We start from the raw sequence: 23,055 nt of genomic DNA, 5'->3' as shown, positions 1-23,055 counted from the left end.
TAACACACTTATTTCCAGAGTCAAGTAATATAAAACATGTGAAGATTTCTGAAGAAATTGCATCAAGAGTAATTTCTGAGGTTCACGTTATAATTCTCTCTCCACAGGTGATCACATTCACACCAGTCAGTGATCAACCCTTGCAGAAGTTCCTAAAACTTGGAAATGAAGTCATTGAAGGGGTTGTGGCATTCCGTGTGACTGTCCTAGAGGTCACTGGTGTTTCGTCTGCAACCTTGGAGCTACATGTATTGGGCTGTGCAGAAGGTAAGCTGATAGTAGCAGGAATACAGTATTCCTGTTACTTGTATGTAAGAAATTATTTGTTTCTTGAAATGCACGTTACAAATAGGCAAGCCTTTAAAATAAACAGTCTTAAGACCCAGTCCTTTTGTTTGTATTACAAACTGTTCTGATTCCAATCCCCTCTTTTTGTTTTGTCCCAGAATTCACCACAACCCAGGTAACAACTACAGCAGTCTCTGTGACAACACCAACAATGACAACCGAAGAATCAACAAGCACTGTGGCAGTTACAACACCAACTCAGACAACCACAGAACGAACAACAACCTCAACAACATCTCTGGTTTCAACCACAGAGGGTAAAGACATACAGTTTTATATTCTGAGAAATAAAAATGACTATAGCAATAACCTTAGATCTGATAAAAAAAACTTTCAGTGTTAACAATAACCATTTCTGTCCGTTCAGGGTACTGTCTTCAAAATATGGATAGCGAGAGCGGTGTAGAGACAAAGGACCAGACAAGAGGAAATCTCTTGACAGATGAGTCAGGCTTTCTCACATTTTCCGAGTTACCAATCGATCAGTCTGTTGGCAACAGTGCTGTTCTGGAGAGAAAGTTCAATAGCAATATCAATGTTCGTGGAGTTCTTATCACTTTGAAGAAAATCACATCAAGTGTTACTTCTGGACAAGCAGAAGGAACGACCACACCAAAGACGGGATCAACGTCACCACAGTCAGTCAAATTCACTTTCACATTACTTGCAAAGAGAGTAGACGAGACAGATTTCAAGCAAGTGGTGATCAAAAATACAATCACGGAGGTGAGTGGGAACATTTTTTAACTAATCCACTTATAATTATTGTTTTCACTTTTATTTTTCACAATGTGCTCATTGATTATAAATCTTGTAGTCAAGCAAAAACTTTCTTCTCCTGTTCACAGTTTACCTTGACTATTGAGGGTATTCAATCGGAAATGAAGGTATTTGCAGAGGACGAACCATCACTACAAGGTATAACGGAACTTCAGATCAAGTTCATTGATGTCTCAGGTGTCAGCGGAGCAACTATTGAGTTAACTGTCTTGGGATGTGCTGAAGGTAATAAAATTCGTTTACCAAGTAAAGAACTTTTTCCCTCAATAAAATTCAGTTTGACCAAGAACTTTTTCCCTCAATAAAACTCAGTCTGACGAAAAAGTTAGTTTGTTTGGTCTGCCAGTGTTTCATGATTTCAGATCACTCAATACACATTTGCTAACATTGGGTATCACAACAGATGGAATTAATTTACTCAAGATCTTTCTTGCCGTTTTAGAAGTCTCAACAACTACGCAAACTACAACTAGCAGTACTGTTTGCACCACAACTCCTCAGCTATCAACAACTCCAGGTAATTACGAATATGCGATAAATAACCAAGCCTTCATTCTTACAGCTTTTTGAACAAACATACATGACTTTCATACCATTACTGATTTATTTACCTTGCAGGTTACTGTTTGGAGAATATGGATGGTGAAGAAGGCCTTCAGGAAGGTTTTACACCTACCTCAGATCTAATTACTTTACAAGTAGAAAATGGAACAACTTACATCAAGTTCGAAAGCTTGCCTTTGGAGGTGGGAGACAACAACCTGCCCAGTGTTGATGGCATTTTAACAAGATCTGCCTCTATCAGAGCAATCAGTATTAGGCTTGTTCCATCATCATCTTCCTCGACACCATCTCCGACTGGAAATGAGGAACTCGTGTCTGTGACTATAAATTTCTTCACCAAGAAGGAGAGAAACGATGACTTTAAGCCCCTGTTGCTGGAAGACAACCAAGAACCCAAGGTGAATATAGCAAACAATCTAACACACTTATTTCCAGAGTCAAGTAATATAAAACATGTGAAGATTTCTGAAGAAATTGCATCAAGAGTAATTTCTGAGGTTCACGTTATAATTCTCTCTCCACAGGTGATCACATTCACACCAGTCAGTGATCAACCCTTGCAGAAGTTCCTAAAACTTGGAAATGAAGTCATTGAAGGGGTTGTGGCATTCCGTGTGACTGTCCTAGAGGTCACTGGTGTTTCGTCTGCAACTTTGGAACTGCATGTATTGGGCTGTGCAGAAGGTAAGCTGATAGTAGCAGGAATACAGTATTCCTGTTACTTGTATGTAAGAAATTATTTGTTTCTTGAAATGCACGTTACAAATAGGCAAGCCTTTAAAATAAACAGTCTTAAGACCCAGTCCTTTTGTTTGAATTACAAACTGTTCTGATTCCAATCCCCTTTTTGTTTTGTCCCAGAATTCACCACAACCCAGGTAACAACTACAGCAGTCTCTGTGACAACACCAACAACGACAACCGAAGAATCAACAAGCACTGTGGCAGTTACAACACCAACTCAGACAACCACAGAACGAACAACAACCTCAACAACATCTCTGGTTTCAACCACAGAGGGTAAAGACATACAGTTTTGTATTCTGAGAAATAAAAATGACTATAGCAGTAACCTTAGATCTGATTTAAAAAAAAACTATCAGTGTTAATAATACCCATTTCTGTCCGTTCAGGGTACTGTCTTCAAAATATGGATAGCGAGAGCGGTGTAGAGACAAAGGACCAGACAAGAGGAAATCTCTTGACAGATGAGTCAGGCTTTCTCACATTTTCCGAGTTACCAATCGAACAGTCTGTTGGCAACAGTGCTGTTCTGGAGAGAAAGTTCAATAGCAATATCAATGTTCGTGGAGTTCTTATCACTTTGAAGAAAATCACATCAAGTGTTACTTCTGGACAAGCAGAAGGAACGACCACACCAAAGACGGGATCAACGTCACCACAGTCAGTCAAATTCACTTTCACGTTACTTGCAAAGAGAGTAGACGAGACAGATTTCAAGCAAGTGGTGATCAAAAATACAATCACGGAGGTGAGTGGGAACATTTTTTAACTAATCCATTTATAATTATTGTTTTCACTTTTATTTTTCACAATGTGCTCATTGATTATAAATCTTGTAGTCAAGCAAAAACTCTCTTCTCCTGTTCACAGTTTACCTTGACTATTGAGGGTATTCAATCGGAAGTGAAGGTATTTGCAGAGGACGAACCATCACTACAAGGTATAACGGAACTTCAGATCAAGTTCATCGATGTCTCAGGTGTCAGCGGAGCAACTATTGAGTTAACTGTCTTGGGATGTGCTGAAGGTAATAAAATTCGTTTACCAAGTAAAGAACTTTTTCCCTCAATAAAATTCAGTTTGACCAAGAACTTTTTTCCTCAATAAAACTCAGTCTGACCAAAAAGTTAGTTTGTTTGGTCTGCCAGTGTTTCATGATTTCAGATCACTCAATACACATTTGCTAACATTGGGTATCACAACAGATGGAATTAATTTACACAAGATCTTTCTTGCCGTTTTAGAAGTCTCAACAACTACGCAAACTACAACTAGCAGTACTGTTAGCACCACAACTCCTCAGCTATCAACAACTCCAGGTAATTACGAATATGCGATAAATAACCAAGCCTTCATTCTTACAGCTTTTTGAACAAACATACATGACTTTCATACCATTACTGATTTATTTACCTTGCAGGTTACTGTTTGGAGAATATGGATGGTGAAGAAGGCCTTCAGGAAGGTTTTACACCTACCTCAGATCTAATTACTTTACAAGTAGAAAATGGAACAACTTACATCAAGTTCGAAAGCTTGCCTTTGGAGGTGGGAGACAACAACCTGCCCAGTGTTGATGGCATTTTAACAAGATCTGCCTCTATCAGAGCAATCAGTATTAGGCTTGTTCCATCATCATCTTCCTCGACACCATCTCCGACTGGAAATGAGGAACTTGTGTCTGTGACTATAAATTTCTTCACCAAGAAGGAGAGAAACGATGACTTTAAGCCCCTGTTGCTGGAAGACAGCCAAGAACCCAAGGTGAATATAACAAATAATCTTACACACTTATTTTCAGAGTCAAGTTATATAAAACATGTGAAGATTTCTGAAGAAATTGCATCAAGAGTAATTTCCGAGGTTCACGTTATAATTCTCTCCCCACAGGTGATCACATTCACACCAGTCAGTGATCAACCCTTGCAGAAGTTCCTAAAACTTGGAAATGAAGTCATTGAAGGGGTTGTGGCATTCCGTGTGACTGTCCTAGAGGTCACTGGTGTTTCGTCTGCAACTTTGGAACTGCATGTATTGGGCTGTGCAGAAGGTAAGCTGATAGTAGCAGGAATACAGTATTCCTGTTACTTGTATGTAAGAAATTATTTGTTTCTTGAAATGCACGTTACAAATAGGCAAGCCTTTAAAATAAACAGTCTTAAGACCCAGTCCTTTTGTTTGAATTACAAACTGTTCTGATTCCAATCCCCTTTTTGTTTTGTCCCAGAATTCACCACAACCCAGGTAACAACTACAGCAGTCTCTGTGACAACACCAACAACGACAACCGAAGAATCAACAAGCACTGTGGCAGTTACAACACCAACTCAGACAACCACAGAACGAACAACAACCTCAACAACATCTCTGGTTTCAACCACAGAGGGTAAAGACATACAGTTTTGTATTCTGAGAAATAAAAATGACTATAGCAGTAACCTTAGATCTGATTTTAAAAAAAACTATCAGTGTTAATAATACCCATTTCTGTCCGTTCAGGGTACTGTCTTCAAAATATGGATAGCGAGAGCGGTGTAGAGACAAAGGACCAGACAAGAGGAAATCTCTTGACAGATGAGTCAGGCTTTCTCACATTTTCCGAGTTACCAATCGAACAGTCTGTTGGCAACAGTGCTGTTCTGGAGAGAAAGTTCAATAGCAATATCAATGTTCGTGGAGTTCTTATCACTTTGAAGAAAATCACATCAAGTGTTACTTCTGGACAAGCAGAAGGAACGACCACACCAAAGACGGGATCAACGTCACCACAGTCAGTCAAATTCACTTTCACGTTACTTGCAAAGAGAGTAGACGAGACAGATTTCAAGCAAGTGGTGATCAAAAATACAATCACGGAGGTGAGTGGGAACATTTTTTAACTAATCCATTTATAATTATTGTTTTCACTTTTATTTTTCACAATGTGCTCATTGATTATAAATCTTGTAGTCAAGCAAAAACTCTCTTCTCCTGTTCACAGTTTACCTTGACTATTGAGGGTATTCAATCGGAAGTGAAGGTATTTGCAGAGGACGAACCATCACTACAAGGTATAACGGAACTTCAGATCAAGTTCATTGATGTCTCAGGTGTCAGCGGAGCAACTATTGAGTTAACTGTCTTGGGATGTGCTGAAGGTAATAAAATTCGTTTACCAAGTAAAGAACTTTTTCCCTCAATAAAATTCAGTTTGACCAAGAACTTTTTTCCTCAATAAAACTCAGTCTGACCAAAAAGTTAGTTTGTTTGGTCTGCCAGTGTTTCATGATTTCAGATCACTCAATACACATTTGCTAACATTGGGTATCACAACAGATGGAATTAATTTACACAAGATCTTTCTTGCCGTTTTAGAAGTCTCAACAACTACGCAAACTACAACTAGCAGTACTGTTAGCACCACAACTCCTCAGCTATCAACAACTCCAGGTAATTACGAATATGCGATAAATAACCAAGCCTTCATTCTTACAGCTTTTTGAACAAACATACATGACTTTCATACCATTACTGATTTATTTACCTTGCAGGTTACTGTTTGGAGAATATGGATGGTGAAGAAGGCCTTCAGGAAGGTTTTACACCTACCTCAGATCTAATTACTTTACAAGTAGAAAATGGAACAACTTACATCAAGTTCGAAAGCTTGCCTTTGGAGGTGGGAGACAACAACCTGCCCAGTGTTGATGGCATTTTAACAAGATCTGCCTCTATCAGAGCAATCAGTATTAGGCTTGTTCCATCATCATCTTCCTCGACACCATCTCCGACTGGAAATGAGGAACTTGTGTCTGTGACTATAAATTTCTTCACCAAGAAGGAGAGAAACGATGACTTTAAGCCCCTGTTGCTGGAAGACAGCCAAGAACCCAAGGTGAATATAACAAATAATCTTACACACTTATTTTCAGAGTCAAGTTATATAAAACATGTGAAGATTTCTGAAGAAATTGCATCAAGAGTAATTTCCGAGGTTCACGTTATAATTCTCTCCCCACAGGTGATCACATTCACACCAGTCAGTGATCAACCCTTGCAGAAGTTCCTAAAACTTGGAAATGAAGTCATTGAAGGGGTTGTGGCATTCCGTGTGACTGTCCTAGAGGTCACTGGTGTTTCGTCTGCAACTTTGGAACTGCATGTATTGGGCTGTGCAGAAGGTAAGCTGATAGTAGCAGGAATACAGTATTCCTGTTACTTGTATGTAAGAAATTATTTGTTTCTTGAAATGCACGTTACAAATAGGCAAGCCTTTAAAATAAACAGTCTTAAGACCCAGTCCTTTTGTTTGAATTACAAACTGTTCTGATTCCAATCCCCTTTTTGTTTTGTCCCAGAATTCACCACAACCCAGGTAACAACTACAGCAGTCTCTGTGACAACACCAACAACGACAACCGAAGAATCAACAAGCACTGTGGCAGTTACAACACCAACTCAGACAACCACAGAACGAACAACAACCTCAACAACATCTCTGGTTTCAACCACAGAGGGTAAAGACATACAGTTTTGTATTCTGAGAAATAAAAATGACTATAGCAGTAACCTTAGATCTGATTTAAAAAAAAACTATCAGTGTTAATAATACCCATTTCTGTCCGTTCAGGGTACTGTCTTCAAAATATGGATAGCGAGAGCGGTGTAGAGACAAAGGACCAGACAAGAGGAAATCTCTTGACAGATGAGTCAGGCTTTCTCACATTTTCCGAGTTACCAATCGAACAGTCTGTTGGCAACAGTGCTGTTCTGGAGAGAAAGTTCAATAGCAATATCAATGTTCGTGGAGTTCTTATCACTTTGAAGAAAATCACATCAAGTGTTACTTCTGGACAAGCAGAAGGAACGACCACACCAAAGACGGGATCAACGTCACCACAGTCAGTCAAATTCACTTTCACATTACTTGCAAAGAGAGTAGACGAGACAGATTTCAAGCAAGTGGTGATCAAAAATACAATCACGGAGGTGAGTGGGAACATTTTTTAACTAATCCACTTATAATTATTGTTTTCACTTTTATTTTTCACAATGTGCTCATTGATTATCAATCTTGAAGTAAAGCAAAAACTTCCATTCTCCTGTTCACAGTTTACCTTGTCTATTGAGGGTATTCAATCAGAAATGAAGGTATTTCCCATGAACGAACCATCACTAGAAGGTATAAAGGAACTCCAGATCAAGTTCATTGATGTCTCAGGTGTCAGCGGAGCAACTATTGAGTTGACTGTCTTGGGATGTGCTGAAGGTAATCACATTCGTTTACAAAGTAAAGAACCCCCCCCCCCCCCAAGTTTTTTATCATTAAATTTTGATGGACAATTACAAAGACAAGTTTTGGTACAAATTGCACATTACCACATATGGAAATACTTTTCTCAAAGTCATTTTTGACACAACTTATCCTGTTATCCACTAGGTTTGTTGGATTGTGATTTCTTCTTATTCTCCATTGAAACAGGGTTTGAAAACATTACCTATTTCTTTACAACATTCACGTTAACCCTTTACTATAATAATATTCTACAAACAACTAATTATTGAACAATAACTTTTGCTTTTACAGAGTTTTCAACAACAGAATATGTGACAACCAAATCCCCTACAACTAAAGGTAAAATAATTGTATTTATTAAGAGAAGAGTCTTGATAACAAGTGCATGTGTTTACTATAATACCAGGAAAAATGTATGAGCATCTTGGATGGATTCATTCTGTTGTGTTCTGAACATTACACAATATTTTGATTAATCCTTTAGGTTTGCCAACAGGAGACACTTTGCTATCGACTACTACCATCAAGGGCCGTCCTCCTCGTAAGCGAATCCATTTGTCTCTTCACACTTGCAATGTTTTTTGTTATGCATAATGAATCCTTTCATTGCTACAGACTAACAAAATATCTTTTAACTACAATAAAGTCAGGTCAGTTTGTTCAACTCGGACAGAGTTCAAATTCTGCTACTTGATTTTGTTATTGAGAATTTATTAATGTAATGAACTGCCTCTAGCCACTGAATATTCCCACCCGAGTAATATGTATGTGATTTTTTTCACAGTACTCGGGTAAGTACCAAGTATACAGTAATACACACTCAATGGTGTATATGGGTGAAAACCAAAATGAATAATCTTTATCCCTGATGCAAATTTAACATCTATGATAATTTATTCTCAATTGTTATGCACTTTTCTTAAAAACCTAAAGCACCAACGACCACTACAACAACCAAGACCAGCAGCACTACAAGTCATCAGCTATCAACAACTCAAGGTAATTAGGAATAACTTACAGTCATCCAAAACTTCATTCTTACAGCTTTTTGCACAAACATACATGACTTTCATACCATTACTGATTTATTTACCTTGCAGGTTACTGTTTGGAGAATATGGATGGTGAAGAAGGCCTTCAGGAAGGTTTTACACCTACCTCAGATCTAATTACTTTACAAGTAGAAAATGGAACAACTTACATCAAGTTCGAAAGCTTGCCTTTGGAGGTGGGAGAAAACAACCTGCCCAGTGTTGATGGCATTTTAACAAGATCTGCCTCTATCAGAGCAATCAGTATTAGGCTTGTTCCATCATCATCTTCCTCGACACCATCTCCGACTGGAAATGAGGAACTCGTGTCTGTGACTATAAATTTCTTCACCAAGAAGGAGAGAAACGATGACTTTAAGCCCCTGTTGCTGGAAGACAACCAAGAACCCAAGGTGAATAAAGCAAACAATCTAACACACTTATTTCCAGAGTCAAGTAATATAAAACATGTGAAGATTTCTGAAGAAATTGCATCAAGAGTAATTTCTGAGGTTCACGTTATAATTCTCTCCCCACAGGTGATCACATTCACACCAGTCAGTGATCAACCCTTGCAGAAGTTCCTAAAACTTGGAAATGAAGTCATTGAAGGGGTTGTGGCATTCCGTGTGACTGTCCTAGAGGTCACTGGTGTTTCGTCTGCAACCTTGGAGCTACATGTATTGGGCTGTGCAGAAGGTAAGCTGATAGTAGCAGGAATACAGTATTCCTGTTACTTGTATGTAAGAAATTATTTGTTTCTTGAAATGCACGTTACAAATAGGCAAGCCTTTAAAATAAACAGTCTTAAGACCCAGTCCTTTTGTTTGTATTACAAACTGTTCTGATTCCAATCCCCTCTTTTTGTTTTGTCCCAGAATTCACCACAACCCAGGTAACAACTACAGCAGTCTCTGTGACAACACCAACAATGACAACCGAAGAATCAACAAGCACTGTGGCAGTTACAACACCAACTCAGACAACCACAGAACGAACAACAACCTCAACAACATCTCTGGTTTCAACCACAGAGGGTAAAGACATACAGTTTTATATTCTGAGAAATAAAAATGACTATAGCAATAACCTTAGATCTGATAAAAAAAACTTTCAGTGTTAACAATAACCATTTCTGTCCGTTCAGGGTACTGTCTTCAAAATATGGATAGCGAGAGCGGTGTAGAGACAAAGGACCAGACAAGAGGAAATCTCTTGACAGATGAGTCAGGCTTTCTCACATTTTCCGAGTTACCAATCGATCAGTCTGTTGGCAACAGTGCTGTTCTGGAGAGAAAGTTCAATAGCAATATCAATGTTCGTGGAGTTCTTATCACTTTGAAGAAAATCACATCAAGTGTTACTTCTGGACAAGCAGAAGGAACGACCACACCAAAGACGGGATCAACGTCACCACAGTCAGTCAAATTCACTTTCACATTACTTGCAAAGAGAGTAGACGAGACAGATTTCAAGCAAGTGGTGATCAAAAATACAATCACGGAGGTGAGTGGGAACATTTTTTAACTAATCCACTTATAATTATTGTTTTCACTTTTATTTTTCACAATGTGCTCATTGATTATAAATCTTGTAGTCAAGCAAAAACTTTCTTCTCCTGTTCACAGTTTACCTTGACTATTGAGGGTATTCAATCGGAAATGAAGGTATTTGCAGAGGACGAACCATCACTACAAGGTATAACGGAACTTCAGATCAAGTTCATTGATGTCTCAGGTGTCAGCGGAGCAACTATTGAGTTAACTGTCTTGGGATGTGCTGAAGGTAATAAAATTCGTTTACCAAGTAAAGAACTTTTTCCCTCAATAAAATTCAGTTTGACCAAGAACTTTTTCCCTCAATAAAACTCAGTCTGACGAAAAAGTTAGTTTGTTTGGTCTGCCAGTGTTTCATGATTTCAGATCACTCAATACACATTTGCTAACATTGGGTATCACAACAGATGGAATTAATTTACTCAAGATCTTTCTTGCCGTTTTAGAAGTCTCAACAACTACGCAAACTACAACTAGCAGTACTGTTAGCACCACAACTCCTCAGCTATCAACAACTCCAGGTAATTACGAATATGCGATAAATAACCAAGCCTTCATTCTTACAGCTTTTTGAACAAACATACATGACTTTCATACCATTACTGATTTATTTACCTTGCAGGTTACTGTTTGGAGAAAATGGATGGTGAAGAAGGCCTTCAGGAAGGTTTTACACCTACCTCAGATCTAATTACTTTACAAGTAGAAAATGGAACAACTTACATCAAGTTCGAAAGCTTGCCTTTGGAGGTGGGAGACAACAACCTGCCCAGTGTTGATGGCATTTTAACAAGATCTGCCTCTATCAGAGCAATCAGTATTAGGCTTGTTCCATCATCATCTTCCTCGACACCATCTCCGACTGGAAATGAGGAACTCGTGTCTGTGACTATAAATTTCTTCACCAAGAAGGAGAGAAACGATGACTTTAAGCCCCTGTTGCTGGAAGACAACCAAGAACCCAAGGTGAATATAGCAAACAATCTAACACACTTATTTCCAGAGTCAAGTAATATAAAACATGTGAAGATTTCTGAAGAAATTGCATCAAGAGTAATTTCTGAGGTTCACGTTATAATTCTCTCTCCACAGGTGATCACATTCACACCAGTCAGTGATCAACCCTTGCAGAAGTTCCTAAAACTTGGAAATGAAGTCATTGAAGGGGTTGTGGCATTCCGTGTGACTGTCCTAGAGGTCACTGGTGTTTCGTCTGCAACTTTGGAACTGCATGTATTGGGCTGTGCAGAAGGTAAGCTGATAGTAGCAGGAATACAGTATTCCTGTTACTTGTATGTAAGAAATTATTTGTTTCTTGAAATGCACGTTACAAATAGGCAAGCCTTTAAAATAAACAGTCTTAAGACCCAGTCCTTTTGTTTGAATTACAAACTGTTCTGATTCCAATCCCCTTTTTGTTTTGTCCCAGAATTCACCACAACCCAGGTAACAACTACAGCAGTCTCTGTGACAACACCAACAACGACAACCGAAGAATCAACAAGCACTGTGGCAGTTACAACACCAACTCAGACAACCACAGAACGAACAACAACCTCAACAACATCTCTGGTTTCAACCACAGAGGGTAAAGACATACAGTTTTGTATTCTGAGAAATAACAATGACTATAGCAGTAACCTTAGATCTGATTTAAAAAAAAACTATCAGTGTTAATAATACCCATTTCTGTCCTTTCAGGGTACTGTCTTCAAAATATGGATAGCGAGAGCGGTGTAGAGACAAAGGACCAGACAAGAGGAAATCTCTTGACAGATGAGTCAGGCTTTCTCACATTTTCCGAGTTACCAATCGAACAGTCTGTTGGCAACAGTGCTGTTCTGGAGAGAAAGTTCAGTAGCAATATCAATGTTCGTGGAGTTCTTATCACTTTGAAGAAAATCACATCAAGTGTTACTTCTGGACAAGCAGAAGGAACGACCACACCAAAGACGGGATCAACGTCACCACAGTCAGTCAAATTCACTTTCACGTTACTTGCAAAGAGAGTAGACGAGACAGATTTCAAGCAAGTGGTGATCAAAAATACAATCACGGAGGTGAGTGGGAACATTTTTTAACTAATCCATTTATAATTATTGTTTTCACTTTTATTTTTCACAATGTGCTCATTGATTATAAATCTTGTAGTCAAGCAAAAACTCTCTTCTCCTGTTCACAGTTTACCTTGACTATTGAGGGTATTCAATCGGAAGTGAAGGTATTTGCAGAGGACGAACCATCACTACAAGGTATAACGGAACTTCAGATCAAGTTCATCGATGTCTCAGGTGTCAGCGGAGCAACTATTGAGTTAACTGTCTTGGGATGTGCTGAAGGTAATAAAATTCGTTTACCAAGTAAAGAACTTTTTCCCTCAATAAAATTCAGTTTGACCAAGAACTTTTTTCCTCAATAAAACTCAGTCTGACCAAAAAGTTAGTTTGTTTGGTCTGCCAGTGTTTCATGATTTCAGATCACTCAATACACATTTGCTAACATTGGGTATCACAACAGATGGAATTAATTTACACAAGATCTTTCTTGCCGTTTTAGAAGTCTCAACAACTGTGCAAACTACAACTAGCAGTACTGTTAGCACCACAACTCCTAAGCTATCAACAACTCCAGGTAATTACGAATATGCGATAAATAACCAAGCCTTCATTCTTACAGCTTTTTGAACAAACATACATGACTTTCATACCATTACTGATTTATTTACCTTGCAGGTTACTGTTTGGAGAATATGGATGGTGAAGAAGGCCTTCAGGAAGGTTTTACACCTACCTCAGATCTAATTACTTTACAAGTAGAAAATGGAACAACTTACATCAAGTTCGAAAGCTTGCCTTTGGAGGTGGGAGACAACAACCTGCCCAGTGTTGATGGCATTTTAACAAGATCTGCCTCTATCAGAGCAATCAGTATTAGGCTTGTTCCATCATCATCTTCCTCGACACCATCTCCGACTGGAAATGAGGAACTTGTGTCTGTGACTATAAATTTCTTCACCAAGAAGGAGAGAAACGATGACTTTAAGCCCCTGTTGCTGGAAGACAGCCAAGAACCCAAGGTGAATATAACAAATAATCTTACACACTTATTTTCAGAGTCAAGTTATATAAAACATGTGAAGATTTCTGAAGAAATTGCATCAAGAGTAATTTCCGAGGTTCACGTTATAATTCTCTCCCCACAGGTGATCACATTCACACCAGTCAGTGATCAACCCTTGCAGAAGTTCCTAAAACTTGGAAATGAAGTCATTGAAGGGGTTGTGGCATTCCGTGTGACTGTCCTAGAGGTCACTGGTGTTTCGTCTGCAACTTTGGAACTGCATGTATTGGGCTGTGCAGAAGGTAAGCTGATAGTAGCAGGAATACAGTATTCCTGTTACTTGTATGTAAGAAATTATTTGTTTCTTGAAATGCACGTTACAAATAGGCAAGCCTTTAAAATAAACAGTCTTAAGACCCAGTCCTTTTGTTTGAATTACAAACTGTTCTGATTCCAATCCCCTTTTTGTTTTGTCCCAGAATTCACCACAACCCAGGTAACAACTACAGCAGTCTCTGTGACAACACCAACAATGACAACCGAAGAATCAACAAGCACTGTGGCAGTTACAACACCAACTCAGACAACCACAGAACGAACAACAACCTCAACAACATCTCTGGTTTCAACCACAGAGGGTAAAGACATACAGTTTTATATTCTGAGAAATAAAAATGACTATAGCAATAACCTTAGATCTGATAAAAAAAACTTTCAGTGTTAACAATAACCATTTCTGTCCGTTCAGGGTACTGTCTTCAAAATATGGATAGCGAGAGCGGTGTAGAGACAAAGGACCAGACAAGAGGAAATCTCTTGACAGATGAGTCAGGCTTTCTCACATTTTCCGAGTTACCAATCGATCAGTCTGTTGGCAACAGTGCTGTTCTGGAGAGAAAGTTCAATAGCAATATCAATGTTCGTGGAGTTCTTATCACTTTGAAGAAAATCACATCAAGTGTTACTTCTGGACAAGCAGAAGGAACGACCACACCAAAGACGGGATCAACGTCACCACAGTCAGTCAAATTCACTTTCACATTACTTGCAAAGAGAGTAGACGAGACAGATTTCAAGCAAGTGGTGATCAAAAATACAATCACGGAGGTGAGTGGGAACATTTTTTAACTAATCCACTTATAATTATTGTTTTCACTTTTATTTTTCACAATGTGCTCATTGATTATAAATCTTGTAGTCAAGCAAAAACTTTCTTCTGCTGTTTACAGTTTACCTTGACTATTGAGGGTATTCAATCGGAAATGAAGGTATTTGCAGAGGACGAACCATCACTACAAGGTATAACGGAACTTCAGATCAAGTTCATTGATGTCTCAGGTGTCAGCGGAGCAACTATTGAGTTAACTGTCTTGGGATGTGCTGAAGGTAATAAAATTCGTTTACCAAGTAAAGAACTTTTTCCCTCAATAAAATTCAGTTTGACCAAGAACTTTTTCCCTCAATAAAACTCAGTCTGACGAAAAAGTTAGTTTGTTTGGTCTGCCAGTGTTTCATGATTTCAGATCACTCAATACACATTTGCTAACATTGGGTATCACAACAGATGGAATTAATTTACTCAAGATCTTTCTTGCCGTTTTAGAAGTCTCAACAACTACGCAAACTACAACTAGCAGTACTGTTAGCACCACAACTCCTCAGCTATCAACAACTCCAGGTAATTACGAATATGCGATAAATAACCAAGCCTTCATTCTTACAGCTTTTTGAACAAACATACATGACTTTCATACCATTACTGATTTATTTACCTTGCAGGTTACTGTTTGGAGAATATGGATGGTGAAGAAGGCCTTCAGGAAGGTTTTACACCTACCTCAGATCTAATTACTTTACAAGTAGAAAATGGAACAACTTACATCAAGTTCGAAAGCTTGCCTTTGGAGGTGGGAGACAACAACCTGCCCAGTGTTGATGGCATTTTAACAAGATCTGCCTCTATCAGAGCAATCAGTATTAGGCTTGTTCCATCATCATCTTCCTCGACACCATCTCCGACTGGAAATGAGGAACTCGTGTCTGTGACTATAAATTTCTTCACCAAGAAGGAGAGAAACGATGACTTTAAGCCCCTGTTGCTGGAAGACAACCAAGAACCCAAGGTGAATATAGCAAACAATCTAACACACTTATTTCCAGAGTCAAGTAATATAAAACATGTGAAGATTTCTGAAGAAATTGCATCAAGAGTAATTTCTGAGGTTCACGTTATAATTCTCTCTCCACAGGTGATCACATTCACACCAGTCAGTGATCAACCCTTGCAGAAGTTCCTAAAACTTGGAAATGAAGTCATTGAAGGGGTTGTGGCATTCCGTGTGACTGTCCTAGAGGTCACTGGTGTTTCGTCTGCAACTTTGGAACTGCATGTATTGGGCTGTGCAGAAGGTAAGCTGATAGTAGCAGGAATACAGTATTCCTGTTACTTGTATGTAAGAAATTATTTGTTTCTTGAAATGCACGTTACAAATAGGCAAGCCTTTAAAATAAACAGTCTTAAGACCCAGTCCTTTTGTTTGAATTACAAACTGTTCTGATTCCAATCCCCTTTTTGTTTTGTCCCAGAATTCACCACAACCCAGGTAACAACTACAGCAGTCTCTGTGACAACACCAACAACGACAACCGAAGAATCAACAAGCACTGTGGCAGTTACAACACCAACTCAGACAACCACAGAACGAACAACAACCTCAACAACATCTCTGGTTTCAACCACAGAGGGTAAAGACATACAGTTTTGTATTCTGAGAAATAAAAATGACTATAGCAGTAACCTTAGATCTGATTTAAAAAAAAACTATCAGTGTTAATAATACCCATTTCTGTCCTTTCAGGGTACTGTCTTCAAAATATGGATAGCGAGAGCGGTGTAGAGACAAAGGACCAGACAAGAGGAAATCTCTTGACAGATGAGTCAGGCTTTCTCACATTTTCCGAGTTACCAATCGAACAGTCTGTTGGCAACAGTGCTGTTCTGGAGAGAAAGTTCAGTAGCAATATCAATGTTCGTGGAGTTCTTATCACTTTGAAGAAAATCACATCAAGTGTTACTTCTGGACAAGCAGAAGGAACGACCACACCAAAGACGGGATCAACGTCACCACAGTCAGTCAAATTCACTTTCACGTTACTTGCAAAGAGAGTAGACGAGACAGATTTCAAGCAAGTGGTGATCAAAAATACAATCACGGAGGTGAGTGGGAACATTTTTTAACTAATCCATTTATAATTATTGTTTTCACTTTTATTTTTCACAATGTGCTCATTGATTATAAATCTTGTAGTCAAGCAAAAACTCTCTTCTCCTGTTCACAGTTTACCTTGACTATTGAGGGTATTCAATCGGAAGTGAAGGTATTTGCAGAGGACGAACCATCACTACAAGGTATAACGGAACTTCAGATCAAGTTCATCGATGTCTCAGGTGTCAGCGGAGCAACTATTGAGTTAACTGTCTTGGGATGTGCTGAAGGTAATAAAATTCGTTTACCAAGTAAAGAACTTTTTCCCTCAATAAAATTCAGTTTGACCAAGAACTTTTTTCCTCAATAAAACTCAGTCTGACCAAAAAGTTAGTTTGTTTGGTCTGCCAGTGTTTCATGATTTCAGATCACTCAATACACATTTGCTAACATTGGGTATCACAACAGATGGAATTAATTTACACAAGATCTTTCTTGCCGTTTTAGAAGTCTCAACAACTGTGCAAACTACAACTAGCAGTACTGTTAGCACCACAACTCCTCAGCTATCAACAACTCCAGGTAATTACGAATATGCGATAAATAACCAAGCCTTCATTCTTACAGCTTTTTGAACAAACATACATGACTTTCATACCATTACTGATTTATTTACCTTGCAGGTTACTGTTTGGAGAATATGGATGGTGAAGAAGGCCTTCAGGAAGGTTTTACACCTACCTCAGATCTAATTACTTTACAAGTAGAAAATGGAACAACTTACATCAAGTTCGAAAGCTTGCCTTTGGAGGTGGGAGACAACAACCTGCCCAGTGTTGATGGCATTTTAACAAGATCTGCCTCTATCAGAGCAATCAGTATTAGGCTTGTTCCATCATCATCTTCCTCGACACCATCTCCGACTGGAAATGAGGAACTTGTGTCTGTGACTATAAATTTCTTCACCAAGAAGGAGAGAAACGATGACTTTAAGCCCCTGTTGCTGGAAGACAGCCAAGAACCCAAGGTGAATATAACAAATAATCTTACACACTTATTTTCAGAGTCAAGTTATATAAAACATGTGAAGATTTCTGAAGAAATTGCATCAAGAGTAATTTCCGAGGTTCACGTTATAATTCTCTCCCCACAGGTGATCACATTCACACCAGTCAGTGATCAACCCTTGCAGAAGTTCCTAAAACTTGGAAATGAAGTCATTGAAGGGGTTGTGGCATTCCGTGTGACTGTCCTAGAGGTCACTGGTGTTTCGTCTGCAACTTTGGAACTGCATGTATTGGGCTGTGCAGAAGGTAAGCTGATAGTAGCAGGAATACAGTATTCCTGTTACTTGTATGTAAGAAATTATTTGTTTCTTGAAATGCACGTTACAAATAGGCAAGCCTTTAAAATAAACAGTCTTAAGACCCAGTCCTTTTGTTTGAATTACAAACTGTTCTGATTCCAATCCCCTTTTTGTTTTGTCCCAGAATTCACCACAACCCAGGTAACAACTACAGCAGTCTCTGTGACAACACCAACAATGACAACCGAAGAATCAACAAGCACTGTGGCAGTTACAACACCAACTCAGACAACCACAGAACGAACAACAACCTCAACAACATCTCTGGTTTCAACCACAGAGGGTAAAGACATACAGTTTTATATTCTGAGAAATAAAAATGACTATAGCAATAACCTTAGATCTGATAAAAAAAACTTTCAGTGTTAACAACAACCATTTCTGTCCGTTCAGGGTACTGTCTTCAAAATATGGATAGCGAGAGCGGTGTAGAGACAAAGGACCAGACAAGAGGAAATCTCTTGACAGATGAGTCAGGCTTTCTCACATTTTCCGAGTTACCAATCGATCAGTCTGTTGGCAACAGTGCTGTTCTGGAGAGAAAGTTCAATAGCAATATCAATGTTCGTGGAGTTCTTATCACTTTGAAGAAAATCACATCAAGTGTTACTTCTGGACAAGCAGAAGGAACGACCACACCAAAGACGGGATCAACGTCACCACAGTCAGTCAAATTCACTTTCACATTACTTGCAAAGAGAGTAGACGAGACAGATTTCAAGCAAGTGGTGATCAAAAATACAATCACGGAGGTGAGTGGGAACATTTTTTAACTAATCCACTTATAATTATTCTTTTCACTTTTATTTTTCACAATGTGCTCATTGATTATAAATCTTGTAGTCAAGCAAAAACTTTCTTCTGCTGTTTACAGTTTACCTTGACTATTGAGGGTATTCAATCGGAAATGAAGGTATTTGCAGAGGACGAACCATCACTACAAGGTATAACGGAACTTCAGATCAAGTTCATTGATGTCTCAGGTGTCAGCGGAGCAACTATTGAGTTAACTGTCTTGGGATGTGCTGAAGGTAATAAAATTCGTTTACCAAGTAAAGAACTTTTTCCCTCAATAAAATTCAGTTTGACCAAGAACTTTTTCCCTCAATAAAACTCAGTCTGACGAAAAAGTTAGTTTGTTTGGTCTGCCAGTGTTTCATGATTTCAGATCACTCAATACACATTTGCTAACATTGGGTATCACAACAGATGGAATTAATTTACTCAAGATCTTTCTTGCCGTTTTAGAAGTCTCAACAACTACGCAAACTACAACTAGCAGTACTGTTAGCACCACAACTCCTCAGCTATCAACAACTCCAGGTAATTACGAATATGCGATAAATAACCAAGCCTTCATTCTTACAGCTTTTTGAACAAACATACATGACTTTCATACCATTACTGATTTATTTACCTTGCAGGTTACTGTTTGGAGAATATGGATGGTGAAGAAGGCCTTCAGGAAGGTTTTACACCTACCTCAGATCTAATTACTTTACAAGTAGAAAATGGAACAACTTACATCAAGTTCGAAAGCTTGCCTTTGGAGGTGGGAGACAACAACCTGCCCAGTGTTGATGGCATTTTAACAAGATCTGCCTCTATCAGAGCAATCAGTATTAGGCTTGTTCCATCATCATCTTCCTCGACACCATCTCCGACTGGAAATGAGGAACTCGTGTCTGTGACTATAAATTTCTTCACCAAGAAGGAGAGAAACGATGACTTTAAGCCCCTGTTGCTGGAAGACAACCAAGAACCCAAGGTGAATATAGCAAACAATCTAACACACTTATTTCCAGAGTCAAGTAATATAAAACATGTGAAGATTTCTGAAGAAATTGCATCAAGAGTAATTTCTGAGGTTCACGTTATAATTCTCTCTCCACAGGTGATCACATTCACACCAGTCAGTGATCAACCCTTGCAGAAGTTCCTAAAACTTGGAAATGAAGTCATTGAAGGGGTTGTGGCATTCCGTGTGACTGTCCTAGAGGTCACTGGTGTTTCGTCTGCAACCTTGGAGCTACATGTATTGGGCTGTGCAGAAGGTAAGCTGATAGTAGCAGGAATACAGTATTCCTGTTACTTGTATGTAAGAAATTATTTGTTTCTTGAAATGCACGTTACAAATAGGCAAGCCTTTAAAATAAACAGTCTTAAGACCCAGTCCTTTTGTTTGAATTACAAACTGTTCTGATTCCAATCCCCTTTTTGTTTTGTCCCAGAATTCACCACAACCCAGGTAACAACTACAGCAGTCTCTGTGACAACACCAACAACGACAACCGAAGAATCAACAAGCACTGTGGCAGTTACAACACCAACTCAGACAACCACAGAACGAACAACAACCTCAACAACATCTCTGGTTTCAACCACAGAGGGTAAAGACATACAGTTTTGTATTCTGAGAAATAAAAATGACTATAGCAGTAACCTTAGATCTGATTTAAAAAAAAACTATCAGTGTTAATAATACCCATTTCTGTCCTTTCAGGGTACTGTCTTCAAAATATGGATAGCGAGAGCGGTGTAGAGACAAAGGACCAGACAAGAGGAAATCTCTTGACAGATGAGTCAGGCTTTCTCACATTTTCCGAGTTACCAATCGAACAGTCTGTTGGCAACAGTGCTGTTCTGGAGAGAAAGTTCAGTAGCAATATCAATGTTCGTGGAGTTCTTATCACTTTGAAGAAAATCACATCAAGTGTTACTTCTGGACAAGCAGAAGGAACGACCACACCAAAGACGGGATCAACGTCACCACAGTCAGTCAAATTCACTTTCACGTTACTTGCAAAGAGAGTAGACGAGACAGATTTCAAGCAAGTGGTGATCAAAAATACAATCACGGAGGTGAGTGGGAACATTTTTTAACTAATCCATTTATAATTATTGTTTTCACTTTTATTTTTCACAATGTGCTCATTGATTATAAATCTTGTAGTCAAGCAAAAACTCTCTTCTCCTGTTCACAGTTTACCTTGACTATTGAGGGTATTCAATCGGAAGTGAAGGTATTTGCAGAGGACGAACCATCACTACAAGGTATAACGGAACTTCAGATCAAGTTCATCGATGTCTCAGGTGTCAGCGGAGCAACTATTGAGTTAACTGTCTTGGGATGTGCTGAAGGTAATAAAATTCGTTTACCAAGTAAAGAACTTTTTCCCTCAATAAAATTCAGTTTGACCAAGAACTTTTTTCCTCAATAAAACTCAGTCTGACCAAAAAGTTAGTTTGTTTGGTCTGCCAGTGTTTCATGATTTCAGATCACTCAATACACATTTGCTAACATTGGGTATCACAACAGATGGAATTAATTTACACAAGATCTTTCTTGCCGTTTTAGAAGTCTCAACAACTGTGCAAACTACAACTAGCAGTACTGTTAGCACCACAACTCCTCAGCTATCAACAACTCCAGGTAATTACGAATATGCGATAAATAACCAAGCCTTCATTCTTACAGCTTTTTGAACAAACATACATGACTTTCATACCATTACTGATTTATTTACCTTGCAGGTTACTGTTTGGAGAATATGGATGGTGAAGAAGGCCTTCAGGAAGGTTTTACACCTACCTCAGATCTAATTACTTTACAAGTAGAAAATGGAACAACTTACATCAAGTTCGAAAGCTTGCCTTTGGAGGTGGGAGACAACAACCTGCCCAGTGTTGATGGCATTTTAACAAGATCTGCCTCTATCAGAGCAATCAGTATTAGGCTTGTTCCATCATCATCTTCCTCGACACCATCTCCGACTGGAAATGAGGAACTTGTGTCTGTGACTATAAATTTCTTCACCAAGAAGGAGAGAAACGATGACTTTAAGCCCCTGTTGCTGGAAGACAGCCAAGAACCCAAGGTGAATATAACAAATAATCTTACACACTTATTTTCAGAGTCAAGTTATATAAAACATGTGAAGATTTCTGAAGAAATTGCATCAAGAGTAATTTCCGAGGTTCACGTTATAATTCTCTCCCCACAGGTGATCACATTCACACCAGTCAGTGATCAACCCTTGCAGAAGTTCCTAAAACTTGGAAATGAAGTCATTGAAGGGGTTGTGGCATTCCGTGTGACTGTCCTAGAGGTCACTGGTGTTTCGTCTGCAACTTTGGAACTGCATGTATTGGGCTGTGCAGAAGGTAAGCTGATAGTAGCAGGAATACAGTATTCCTGTTACTTGTATGTAAGAAATTATTTGTTTCTTGAAATGCACGTTACAAATAGGCAAGCCTTTAAAATAAACAGTCTTAAGACCCAGTCCTTTTGTTTGAATTACAAACTGTTCTGATTCCAATCCCCTTTTTGTTTTGTCCCAGAATTCACCACAACCCAGGTAACAACTACAGCAGTCTCTGTGACAACACCAACAACGACAACCGAAGAATCAACAAGCACTGTGGCAGTTACAACACCAACTCAGACAACCACAGAACGAACAACAACCTCAACAACATCTCTGGTTTCAACCACAGAGGGTAAAGACATACAGTTTTGTATTCTGAGAAATAAAAATGACTATAGCAGTAACCTTAGATCTGATTGAAAAAAAAACTATCAGTGTTAATAATACCCATTTCTGTCCGTTCAGGGTACTGTCTTCAAAATATGGATAGCGAGAGCGGTGTAGAGACAAAGGACCAGACAAGAGGAAATCTCTTGACAGATGAGTCAGGCTTTCTCACATTTTCCGAGTTACCAATCGAACAGTCTGTTGGCAACAGTGCTGTTCTGGAGAGAAAGTTCAATAGCAATATCAATGTTCGTGGAGTTCTTATCACTTTGAAGAAAATCACATCAAGTGTTACTTCTGGACAAGCAGAAGGAACGACCACACCAAAGACGGGATCAACGTCACCACAGTCAGTCAAATTCACTTTCACATTACTTGCAAAGAGAGTAGACGAGACAGATTTCAAGCAAGTGGTGATCAAAAATACAATCACGGAGGTGAGTGGGAACATTTTTTAACTAATCCACTTATAATTATTGTTTTCACTTTTATTTTTCACAATGTGCTCATTGATTATCAATCTTGAAGTAAAGCAAAAACTTCCATTCTCCTGTTCACAGTTTACCTTGTCTATTGAGGGTATTCAATCA

At 38.8% G+C, this 23,055-nt stretch overlaps 2 protein-coding genes across 2 annotated transcripts in view; both read left to right on the top strand.

Moving 5' to 3' along the window:
* LOC139949162 (uncharacterized) overlaps positions 1-1,213 on the top strand; it is a 30,998-nt gene extending 29,785 nt beyond the window's left edge. Inside the window, exon 23 of the mRNA XM_071947562.1 lies at positions 1,197-1,213. Coding sequence (XP_071803663.1) covers positions 1,197-1,213 — 17 coding nt within the window. The remainder of the gene's footprint in view (positions 1-1,196) is intronic.
* A 16-nt stretch (positions 1,214-1,229) lies between these two features.
* Positions 1,230-23,042, top strand: LOC139949161 (uncharacterized). Its single transcript, XM_071947561.1, has 41 exons — positions 1,230-1,353; positions 3,341-3,463; positions 3,681-3,755; positions 3,857-4,200; positions 4,327-4,486; positions 4,664-4,822; positions 4,936-5,294; positions 5,417-5,573; positions 5,791-5,865; positions 5,967-6,310; positions 6,437-6,596; positions 6,774-6,859; positions 7,528-7,684; positions 7,856-7,898; positions 8,196-8,252; positions 8,645-8,710; positions 8,999-9,155; positions 10,371-10,527; positions 10,745-10,819; positions 10,921-11,264; positions 11,391-11,550; positions 11,728-11,886; positions 12,000-12,358; positions 12,481-12,637; positions 12,855-12,929; positions 13,031-13,374; positions 13,501-13,660; positions 13,838-13,923; positions 14,588-14,744; positions 14,962-15,036; positions 15,138-15,481; positions 15,608-15,767; positions 15,945-16,103; positions 16,217-16,575; positions 16,698-16,854; positions 19,179-19,253; positions 19,355-19,698; positions 19,825-19,984; positions 20,162-20,247; positions 20,915-21,071; positions 23,026-23,042. The coding sequence occupies exons 1-41, from the start codon at positions 1,230-1,232 to the stop codon at positions 23,040-23,042; spliced, it is 6,972 nt and encodes a 2,323-aa protein (XP_071803662.1).
* The last annotated feature ends 13 nt before the right edge of the window (positions 23,043-23,055 follow it).

Source organism: Asterias amurensis, chromosome 16 (assembly GCF_032118995.1).
Source record: "Asterias amurensis chromosome 16, ASM3211899v1".
NCBI classification, from domain to species: Eukaryota; Metazoa; Echinodermata; class Asteroidea; order Forcipulatida; family Asteriidae; genus Asterias; species Asterias amurensis.
The sequence above is the reverse complement of the archived record's forward strand: the minus strand, read 5'-3'. Positions and strand labels throughout refer to the sequence as shown.

Bases quoted from the DNA above. Each gene is read 5' to 3' on its own strand.
- LOC139949161 (XM_071947561.1), top strand. From the start codon at position 1,230: ATGAAGGTATTTGCAGAGGACGAACCATCACTACAAGGTATAACGGAA. The intron at 3,464-3,680 runs GTAATAAAATTC...TTGCCGTTTTAG, and splicing joins TGTCTTGGGATGTGCTGAAG to AAGTCTCAACAACTACGCAA. The intron at 10,528-10,744 runs GTAATAAAATTC...TTGCCGTTTTAG, and splicing joins TGTCTTGGGATGTGCTGAAG to AAGTCTCAACAACTACGCAA.